Below are 12112 nucleotides of genomic sequence, written 5' to 3' on the forward strand. Positions count from 1 at the left end.
ATTTATTCCCAACTCAATTTTTTAATAATTTACAGTTTTAAACTTTTGACCAAAATATTATTTATTCTTTTAATTTGACATACTTTTAAAAGAAAAATTATCTTTTGACAACAAATTTTTTGACAAAATTGACTTAAATAAAATTAAAATAAATTATTTTTTTTATTTTTTAACTAAAATAAAATAATAAAATAATATTTTTTAACCTAAATTAAAACTTTGTCAAAGTTTGTAAGAAAAAAATTTGTTAACTTATCGTTTCCCCTTTTAAAAATTTTTAAACGGACGACTTAGTATCACAGTGATCAACCAGAGTAGAATCGGATCATATCACAAATTTAGCAAACCAATCTCATCAAAAAATGTTTAATATAAATGAGTTCACTCTTTTTTCTTTGCTGAATCGCTCACTCATTACTTTTAGGCGTGGACCGACATCATTTAAAATGTATTTTTCCAACTCAAACCGCATAGATTTTGGAAACCAAAATATACATAGACAGGCACAACTTGTCCCTCAATATACGACAGGTACAAGATGCCATGATAACTTTTCGTAATATACTTACAGTCATTATAAATATAAAAAATATATATTATGTTAGTTGTAATGATACAAAACCTAAAGGATGGTTTTAAAAGATGTTACAAAATAAGAATATACAAAAGATGTCGAATAGTACAAGTGACTAATCTTATAAAAAAAACAGTATAATAACCGTGAGATACGAATAATACCAGTTTAGTAGTTGTCCTTATTTGCAGTTTCCAACAGGCAACAATGTAGAAATGAAGTACTATAGTGTAACTTTGATTACCGTAACCATAACCTATCATGGATCTCAACCTTTTACCATCTTCAATTCAATTGGTAGGTGTAGTGAAAAATGGAACTACAAACTATCATACCACATCAGCAGCACCACTAATATTTAAGCTTTACAAATTTTAGAGACAAAATCAAATTACTCCCTGAAAATCTGATACAGTCAATTTGTCCTTGTCTGCAACAAGAACTCTGTTCGGTTAATTATAGCAATCAACAAAGCAATCATGTGCCTGTAGGTGTTATACTTGAAGGTTCATCTTATCATGTTTCTGCCAGATATACACATTTTTCAAACTTATTTGTCAATACCAACATTAGTTTTTCACTACAATTTCCCTTCTATACAAATTTGTGACCCGAATATTTTAGAATTAGGAAAGCCAGCCAGGCATTTGATTTCACTCAGAGAGAAGCATATTGCAATCCATAAATTCACTCACTTGAATACTCTCTTTTTTTAATGTTAGTATATCAAGAGATCCAATGGTTAGGGACACAAACAGAGAGTACGTTCCTTAACTGATAATGTAAAAAAATTACAAATGAAGACATAGAAGAAACAAAAGGAGGGAGAGAGAAACACAGAACAGTAGACACGAATAGTTTATGAATACTAGAAACTATAAGGGCAACCCTGAAAAACACCCAGCACAAAGCAGTGGAATGAATTGCTTAGGCTTTTTCCCACTTGAGGGGCTTGACCACTTCCCATGTGAAATCAGGGTCCTCTCTGCCAAAGTGTCCATATGCAGCAGTCTTCAAGAACCGGTTATTCCCACCCCTCTTCAGATCAAGGTTGATGGAAATCATACCAGGTCTGAAGTCAAAGTTCTCCTTCACAATGTTCAGGATCTCTTTGTCATGGATCTTCCCAGTTCCATAGGTATCAACGAAAACAGACAAAGGCTCAGGCACACCGATAGCATAAGACACTTGCACAATGCATCTCCTGGCAAGTCCACTGGCCACAATGCTCTTGGCAGCCTGCCTCACAATGTAAGCACCACTCCTATCAACCTTGGTGGGGTCCTTTCCAGAGAAGGCACCACCGCCATGAGCACCCCATCCTCCATAGGTGTCAATGATGATCTTCCTCCCGGTCAGACCGGCATCACCATGAGGACCACCAATCACAAAACGCCCAGAGGGGTTCAAGTGGAAGATGGTCTTCTCATCAAGGTACTTCTCGGGAATCACAGGCTTTATCACGTGCTCCTTCAGATCAGCAGCAATTTCATCGTTTGTCACAGTCTCGTCATGCTGTGTGGAGATGAGCACAGTGTGGACACGTACTGGAACCATGGCACCCTTGTCATTGTAATACTCAACAGTCACTTGGGTCTTGCCATCAGGCCTGAGCCAAGGGCAGGTACCGTTCTTGCGAACCTCGGTGAGACGAGCCCCAAGTTTGGTTGCAAGGACATGGCTCAACGGCATCAATTCAGGGGTCTCGTCGGTGGCATAGCCAAACATGTGACCCTGGTCGCCGGCACCGATTTCTTCAGGCCTTTTGGTGAGATGGCCATGCACACCCTGGGCAATATCAGGACTCTGCTGCTCAATGTTGACAAGGACCTTGCAGTTGTCGGCATCAAGTCCCACATCGTCCGAGATGAAGCCGATGTTCCTGCAGGTGTCACGCACGATCTTCTCGTAGTCAACGTTGGCCTTGGTGGTGATTTCTCCGAAGACCATGACCAGGTTGGTTTTGGTGCATGTCTCACAAGCAACCTTGCTCTCTGGATCTTGCTCAAGGCAGGCGTCAAGAACAGCATCGGAGATTTGGTCGCAGAGCTTGTCTGGGTGTCCCTCGTTCACGGACTCGGAGGTAAACAGAAATGTCTCTGCCATCTTTCAACTTTCAAAACTGCACGACAACCCTAAAATTAGAGCCTGAATGCAAATCCACAAAAAGGGAGTATAGTAGTAGCATAATATTCAGCAGGGGAAAAGCTTTTTAGACAAAAGTACCGTTTTGTAACCATACAAACAAGCAATTAACCAACGGAAAGTGGATCTAGCAGAAGTACATGACAAACCAAATCTCTCTAATGGAGTGTCTATATTAGTAGCAGAGTGCAGCAAACAGAATTAAGTACTAATGTTTTAAATTAAACAAGTATTAAAGAAAAAACATAATGCTTAGAAGCATGAACAACTTCAAAATTAACATAAACCCTCTAATCAGCAAACCATATCTAAGCAAGCACAACGTCAAAGTTCAATTAGAAACCGAAAATCCCCCAAAAGTGATTATTTTTTCACAAGCTATCTTTAGAGAAACTTGGATATGGACTAGATCTGAAAGAGTGACGCGTTTCCGCAGCAAGTAAAGAAGCATAACAGTGTTAACAATAGCGAGTAAAAACCCCTTCGGGGAAACAGAGATCGACGCAGTGGAGGAAAAAACAAAGAAAATGGAGGCATAAGTCCAAGATCCCAAATCGAGAAAGCGTGAAAAGAAAAGTAACCTGAAGGGTAGAATAGCAGAGGATGAGAGAGTATGAACGAGGGTGGGTGAAATGTAAGCACTCAGTTGCCATTTATAGGGAAAATGGATGGGTGGTGGAATTTAATGACGGAAATGCCCTGAGTAAGAGAAACATATTGCATTATTGACTAGTTAGACATCAGTATATTCTTTTACACAGATTTCTTAAATCTATTTTTTTTTTTATGTTTATAATTTATTACAAATTATGAGAAAATCATTAACCGAGATATATGATCTCTATTTTTTTTCCATATTTTTAGTTCAATCATTAAAAATGTCTTTAAACAATATGTTTTTAGTATTTTTTTTTTCTCTATACTAAGAGTGCTGCCAACACATGACAATAATATATAATGTAACATGATATAATAATAATAATTACCACTTGAATATATCATTAATGAATATATAGTACTATAAATAAATATATAATAAGAATAGTATTTAACAATTGTTTTCTATATTTTTTTGGTATGTTTTTTTTGTGTGTATGTATCAATTTTAATTTTCAATAATAATAATAATAATAATAATAATTCAATTTAATTAGTGGGATGTATTTAATAAATTCCTATTTTTTGTTTCAATTTTTTTACATGTTTGATATTTAATGAAATAAGAACTTAATAGTTTTATTTGGTAAATATTAATTATTTCCCTTTTTGCGTAAAAATAATTTAGTTACATAAAATAATCAATAAAAATTTGATTTAAAGTAAATAATTTTGTAAAGTATTTTAATTTAATAATAAAAGTAATCACCAAAAAGTATCATAGTTAAGGATGTTAACGAGACGGGTATGGTATAGGTAAATATTTCTCCCATACTTGTATTAATCTCCGTGCAGATACCCACATATTTTTGTAATATTCATAGATACTCACTAGTATTTATAAAAGAAAATTTTAATATTTAACAACATATTTTAATCATAAATTAAAATAAAATTACACTGCATAATATTCATGAATTTTAAATAAAGTGCATATAACTCATCTAAATAGTATTGAATGACAATTAAAAAAAAATGAAAAATTTTTAGAACTAATTAATAAAAAATAACTCATTCAAAAAATCAATGTGTTAGTGTTTTAATCATGATTTCTTTAATTTTTGTGAATCTAGATGAGAGTATGATACTCGGACCTGCCTTGTTAACATACCGCTATCAAAAATACACATATCTATTATCAACAGATATCTATTTACAATATTTATTTTTTACTTATTATAAATTTTATCCACAAGTATATGTGGTACGAAATTTTTTGACATCCTTATTTATAATGAACATTTAGATGTTTAATAATAGTATTTTTTTTTATAAGTACATAACATTTTCTGTATTTTTGAATCTAAAGTATTTTTATGAATGAATACGTCAGTTTTAATAATCGTAAATAGAATTTACGTGAATAATCATTCTTTAATTGATAGGATGTAAATTAACCCTCTAATTACGTACTAATTATATGAGAATAAAGATCATAAATCTGTATTTTGTGAAAATTTTAATTAATAGCAGTCATATAAAAATATTCAAATTTTATTTTGTGATTTCAACTTTATTCCGAAAACAAAAAAAAAACTAAAAATACTGTAAACATAACAGTAACTTGACTTAACCTTTTAGGTTGAATCTCGCAATCGACTCTCTCACTTTGATGACGAAAGTGTAGACTTTTTTTATTAATAAAAAATTCATGTGAAAAAATTATAATATAATTCACGTACTTATTCGGTTAGTCGAATTAACAAAGTTACTATTATTATAATTATTATAATATACGTGGCTGATTTTTTTATAATAATGAATTGCAATTTTGTGACTTTAAAATGACATCATGGATTATTACTTTTGCAAATATATTACCATGTAGAATTGATGGAAACGATAAGGTTCAAATATTTCATTATATGGAAGGTTCCTGATTTTAAACATGGAATGAAAATCAATATTACTGAGCAAATGCATGGGTGTCTAGTTTTTCCAATGATCTTATTATAATAATTTATTAATTGTGAATTTTAAAAACTCATGAAACTATAAAAAAATTTAAATATAAAATGTACTAGACTTGCTTAATTGAGTGGGGTTTTTTTAAATTAAATTGCACATGATTTTTCTTAGCAACTGAAAAGTGATATACCTCTCTCTCTATACATATAATTATATTACTTTTATCTTAATTTTATTGAAATAATTTAAATAGATTATTTATTTTCAGTTAAGTCAAACCTTTTAAAAAATAATTAAGTTTTTTTGTTAAATTTATATTTAAGATATGTTAGGTGTTAGTTTGTAATTTTTTATTTTTGGTTTTCTTTATTTTTTTTTTCAATTCGTTTTTTAGGTGTTTGTATCGTATTACATGATATTGTCAATATTTTATGATGGATAATAATTTTTTTATTCATTCTTAACCGGTTACTTGAATCTATCATAAATTATTTATTTTAATTCTTTTATGATATAATGTAATAATCTAAAAATTATTGAAATGAGAGATTAAAAGTGATTAAAAAAAAGAGAATTAAAATATTAATTATTAGTTTACAATAAGTGAATGTTACACGTTAGTATTTTAGAATTAATGTTAAATTTTATTATTTTATATTTAATTTAACTCTTATATTTATTTATTTTTATTCAATTTAATTTTAACTTTGTTTTCAATAGAACAATTTTCATCTTCAATTTTATAAATATGGTCTATATATTTTTAAAAATTGACATTTATATTAAAATTTATGTAATTATTTCTAAAGAAACTCTAATAATGTTATTGAATTATATTTAAATAACTTTGTTTGTAGTATTATAAACTATATGAATTGATAATATAATAGTTAAAAATATTTACTCTGTTTTTATATGAAACTTAAATTTTTGTCATAAATATATTAATATTTATAAATCATATTTTCAAATGTTTTTGTTAATTAAAATAAATTTTTATATATTCAAAGCTAATTTAAATATATTTTTATATGTCTAAATCCTATTTTTATAAATATAATAATATTTATAAATGATATTTCAGATATTCTTTTTAAATAAAATAAATTTTCATTTTCATTTTAATATAATATTTGTTTAATAAATATAATAATATTCATAAATCACATTGTCATTTGTCTGGTATTTTTGTTAATTAAAATAGAATTTTATTCTTATATTAAAATAACGTTTATTTAATAAATATAAAAACATTTACAAATCATATTTTTAGATATTTATTGATTAAAATATTAATTTGAATAAAAAATATTGGTATAGTAAAAATAAAAATGTAACAAAATTTAAAATAAGGACATATTTAAATTTTATATCTAAATTTAAAGTTTAAAAGTATATTAACTATTTTTTTTATTTCAAAATATAACGTTTAAAAGAGTATATTGGATTGTGACAGCATTGTTACCTAACACTATATTTGTTGAGGTTGATGGAGAATCTGAAATGAATGTATAAAAGTAGCATAAAAATGAATGAAGCACTATTCAGTGGGGGCATTCAAATGGCACCTCATCTTGATCGTGCATCTCACGCTGACATCTGTGCAAACGGCGACCGTTGATCTCTCTGTCTCTGTCACAAACCAAAGCACATGAACAAAAAATGTGGCACCCAACAGTATCTTCGGTGGGATTTTATTGCCACTCACATGACTCTTTGAAGTACCTCTCACACCCCAAAGCTACTATTTTTATTGTCTTATTAGTAAGAATCAAAGAAAAAGACTAAATTATATATCACATGTAGGATGTTTAAAATTTGGATTATAAAAAAGATAAAGCAAAATTATTTTTAAATTTTTTTTCTTTTCTTCTACAAATCCATAAATGATCACAGATATGGTATATGTGATGAAAAAGGTTAAAACACAAAAAGTTTATTTAGAGAAAAAAGGAAAATGAGGAGTGATGATTCTAGAATGTTTGTCAATTCCGTATTGATGTTGCTCAGTACTGCGTAAAAGTTTTAAATGATTATGTTTGCATATTGCCATAGATATATAGGTGTGACTAATTAAATCTATGTTTAACTTCATACAAAATTTCTACATACCGCATAGTAGGTATACCTTTTCCATAAGGAGAAATTTTGTTGGCTTTAATGTAAAATTCTAAAAAAAAATAACGCTTTAGAATAAAAAGCAATTTAAAAACGGTGAAATTTATTATTTTAATTTTAAAAAATTTAATATAAATATAACTATTATAAATGAGTTTTATTATTTTAAAATATGTTATTTATCTAGAAAATATTTTTTTTAGAGTTCTTTGACTTTTTTATAAGAATTTGTGTTTTCTATTCAACTTGTTGAAGATTTGAAACCATAAAAGTGATTCTCACTACAAACTCTTCCATTTATACTGATATGTTTTTTCATTCACTTAAGTTTGTTTCAATAATTTTATTTTTTGTTGTATGAGGATTTTTTCATATATTTTTTTAATCTTCTATATGAGTCTCAGTTGATTTATGATCATAACAGTAAGTCCTAATCGTTCTTGTGGTGTTTCTATATGTAGATAGAGCATCTGTGTGGTTGGAGGTAGTTTGGAGTTTAGAGTTGTTTGGGTCTTGTGAATTGCTTAGTCAGGTAAGGGAAACTAATTGTTTTTGTGTATGTGAATTTGATAAATTTGATGTTTTGCATGTTAAAGAAATTTGGACTGATAGAATTGAGTTGATGTGTATGTTTTGATGTGAATTTGTATGGTATACATGTGAATTGATGTTTGAATGGTCTAGTGGGATTTTATGTGGATTGGGAAACTTACATAAGAATGTTATATATGTATATCTTTGATGATGATTTCTATTGATTGAGCTACTTTGTTTATTCTTTTACGATTAATAATGAATATAAGAATGATGTTTTGAGCATGTGGAGTGATGATGTTTAAAAAGTTTCAAGGAAAACTCTTATGTGATGGTATTGTTAGTGTATGTCTTGATATAAGAGATGTCAGAAAGGATGTATTCTGATCCCTTATAATCGATAGTTCACACTCAAATAGAGTATAATGAGTTATGTGATGAGAGTCGTATGATAACCTAATCTTTGGACTTGATTTTAGATCCTAAACGTCAAGGGGATTAATCTTGAGTATGGTTAGGTGATAACCCCTTGAGGCTAGACTTTGTAGAGTCTATGAACCATCACAGGTACACACCTCTAGTGAATTTTATATCAAAGACATGTATCCGAATAATTGAGTTTAATGTCAACTGCTTTGTATGCATATACGGTTCAAAATAATTCAAGTGTGGGTCAAAATTCCACATTGGATAAAATAGACAAAATTAAACACTATATAAGAATAAAACTCCATAAAAGTCCATAACATCATTGTCTTAATGTTTTGGAGGTTAAAGTGGTGTGAGATGCCTTATATATAGAACCATAATCTCTCGATAACCACAACGGAATATTAATAGTGGTTAGTCTTCCTGTAGTATTTTTGTTGATTTTAGTTTGTGTGTATAATGTTATACTTTTATAGTTATATATTTTGTAAGACTATATTAATATATTTTATACATCGAATCACATGTCTTGAATATTACGAAGAAATGTCTTATTTTATTGGTTTTAAATTGTTAAAATGGGATGTTACATGTCATCTTATGAAGAACTAATTCCAATGTTTGGATATACTTATTTGAGTATAGGCAAATAATAATATTAGTTAATTAATGACTAAATTATGTTTTGGATCCCTGATAAACTTGAGAACTTTCAGTTGAGTCTCTATTCAATTTTTGTAATATATTGAGTCCTCCAAATCTTTAAACTTTTCAATTGAGTTATTGTCGGTTAGATTTGTTTGTTTCTTATATGACATGACAGTTATCTTGTATTGTCATCCCACTTAAATATCGTCACATGATATATCGTTTAAAACTACCATAATGACAGAGATCTCTCCCAATAATTTGTTGTTGTATTTACCTAAAATTATTCTTAAAGCTAATAAAAATTATAAATTTATAAAATATAAAAGTAAAAAATATATAATATTACAAAAAAATTATAAATTTATGGAATATAAAATAAAAATACATAATACAATGATTTAAAAAATTTATATTTTATAATTCTATAAATTTATAATTTAATGATTTCATAATTTTATAATTTTGTAATTTAACAATTTATAATTATATCATTTTATATTATATAATTATATAATTTTATATTTTTAAAAAAAATTATATTTTTATAAATTTATACTTTTACATAAAATATAAAAAATTATATTTTATATTTGTATAAAATTATATAAAAATATAAAAATATGATTTTATAAAAAAAAATACAATATAAAAATATAAACTTTACATATTTAATATAAAAATATAAAATATAAACTATGATTTTTATATTTTATAATTATAAAAATATGATTTTATAAAATATAATTTTATAAAAATTATCTAAAATTATAAATTATATAAAAAAATTATAAAATGATAGGATAATAAATCATAAAATTAAAAACTATAAAATTATAAAATAATGAAATTAAAAATTTATTAAATTATTTATTTTTTAAATCATAAAATTATTTATTTTATATATTTGACAAATTTATAAGTTTATAATTTATATATTTTTCTATTTTATAATATTATATATTTTTTAATTTTATATTTTATAATTTTATAATTTTTATTAACTTTAATAATAAATTTAGGTAAATAGAACCATAAATCCTTAAGAGAAATCTCGTCATTGTAGTAATTTACAACTATGTATTATGTGATAGTATTTGAAGGTGTGATTGTGCATGATAATTAACTTATTAGGTCATATAGGTAACAAAAAGTTTTAATAGGAGGGACTTAATTGAAAAGTTTTGAAATTTTGAAGACTATAGAGACTCAACTGAAAGTTCTCAATTTTATAAGAAATTTAAAACATAATTAAGCCATAATTAATTAGCACTAATTGAAAAAATGATATTTAATTGTATTATTACTTGCACTTTTCTAATCTATCCTTCCTTAAAATTTGATATAAGAGTAACAAAAAGTCTTAAAAAAAAAATGAAAGACATTTTAGAAACAATCTCATAAACTTAGTTGATATTAAACACCATGTTTAACCTTTTTTTCTTATAAAATATGATAAGCCAAAGATTCAGTTTTGGCTTAGAGTTAATGAATACATGAATATGTCTCATCCTTGTCTTACAAAAACCAAGCAACCACAAACTATCATACTTCTTGTATAATTGTCATGCCAACAACACTTTAATTTTATCTTCATAATCTTTTTTGGACAACAGTTATTATTCACACTGTCCCTACTATGTTGATACCAGCAAAAGAGAAGGAAGTGAAATTGGTTTCTGACATTAATAAAGTAAAACAAAACTATATAAAATGGTATATCATAATTAATTTAATTTAACACCCAAACTCTTGTTAGAAGATCGGATTTTTTAAAAGAAATATTAAGAAAAACCGGTAACTAATAGACTAATTTATATAAAATGTCGAAACATTATATTTAATAAAAAACGCTTTTGTCTATTTTTACAAGTATGTTTTTTAATTCCTTAAAGGTTACAATAAAAAATGAATTAACTATAAAACTAACAAAATAATTTGTAAAATTATAAATTAGAAATATATTTGTAGTTTCTAAATTTTGAAAATAAAATTAGAATTTATTTTTATTTCAAATTTATTTAAAATAATTTGTAAAACTATAAATTAGAGTTAAATATATTTGTAGTTTCTAAATTTTGAAAATAAAATTAGAATTTATCCTTATTTCAAACTTATTTAGAAATGACCATATAGTTTTATTAACCCAATAATGTCAATATAATTTTATGTGTTAAACTACGTTTCATGAATATTAAAATAATTGGATCAAGAATATTATATCATTTCATTTATAAAGTTTGACAACAAATTATATTAATATTTTGAGACAAAAACAAATTTTAACAAAATTTGTAGACTACAAACATATTTAACCTATAAATTATTAATCAATTTAATCTTTAAAATTATAAATAATAAGTATAGTTGATCTTTAATTAAAAAAATTAATTACACCTTTCATCCCTTCATGTACATATTAACAAATGTTATTGCCAAAATATAATTAATTGTAATTAAAGACTAATTAAGGATTTACTGGTGTGGTAACTTTGGAAACTATTTTATTAATTTGAAATCTTATAATTTTGAAAATTAAGTTGATTAATGACACGTTCTTGCAACTTCTCTCAACAGCCATTATGAAGTGGAAAAGTACCCAAACACCAAATCAAGCACAACGACGGTCTTGCTACGAAAGACGTGTCAAAAATTGTCATTGCTGTAAATCACCTTAACAACAGTTCCCAGTGGTCCATGTTGTTGGAGAAGACAATTACACAAAGACATAAACTTAGAAAACAATACAATCACATGACCAGTACCACCAACTCCAACATGAAGCGACATAGTAAATAGGAACTATTATAGAAAAAATTATTGAGAGAAATTTGGTGGGATCCATTTTTCTAGAGCAATTTGCAAACTACTATTATTGGACTTTTAAGTAGGAACACAGAAAATTACACATACCGTTTACCATGGAAATTGCAGCACAGAAAATGATTGAGAAGACAAAAATTGTGAGATCAATTAGTTCAATTTTCTATTACGGATTCACTTTCTTGATCATCGTCATCAGACCCTCATCACCCTTCATCAACTACAAGAATTGAAGTAATTAAAATGCACGTGACTGAGGACTTTATTATTCAGAGA

At 26.8% G+C, this 12112-nt stretch overlaps 1 protein-coding gene across 1 annotated transcript; it reads right to left on the reverse strand.

Moving 5' to 3' along the window:
- Positions 1–1260: 1260 nt before the first annotated feature.
- LOC114175732 (S-adenosylmethionine synthase-like) lies at positions 1261–3379 on the reverse strand. The gene is made up of 2 exons (XM_028060519.1): positions 3301–3379; positions 1261–2696 (listed from the first exon to the last, which is right to left on the reverse strand). Exon 2 carries the CDS (start codon positions 2678–2680, stop codon positions 1502–1504), a length of 1179 nt encoding a protein of 392 aa, XP_027916320.1. The 5' UTR covers positions 2681–2696; positions 3301–3379; the 3' UTR covers positions 1261–1501.
- Between the last annotated feature and the right edge of the window lie 8733 nt (positions 3380–12112).

Source organism: Vigna unguiculata, chromosome 3 (genome assembly GCF_004118075.2).
Source record: "Vigna unguiculata cultivar IT97K-499-35 chromosome 3, ASM411807v1, whole genome shotgun sequence".
NCBI classification, from domain to species: Eukaryota; Viridiplantae; Streptophyta; class Magnoliopsida; order Fabales; family Fabaceae; genus Vigna; species Vigna unguiculata.

Excerpts from the sequence above, each read along its gene's own strand:
- LOC114175732 (XM_028060519.1), bottom strand. The coding sequence starts at position 2,680 with ATGGCAGAGACATTTCTGTTTACCTCCGAGTCCGTGAACGAGGGACAC.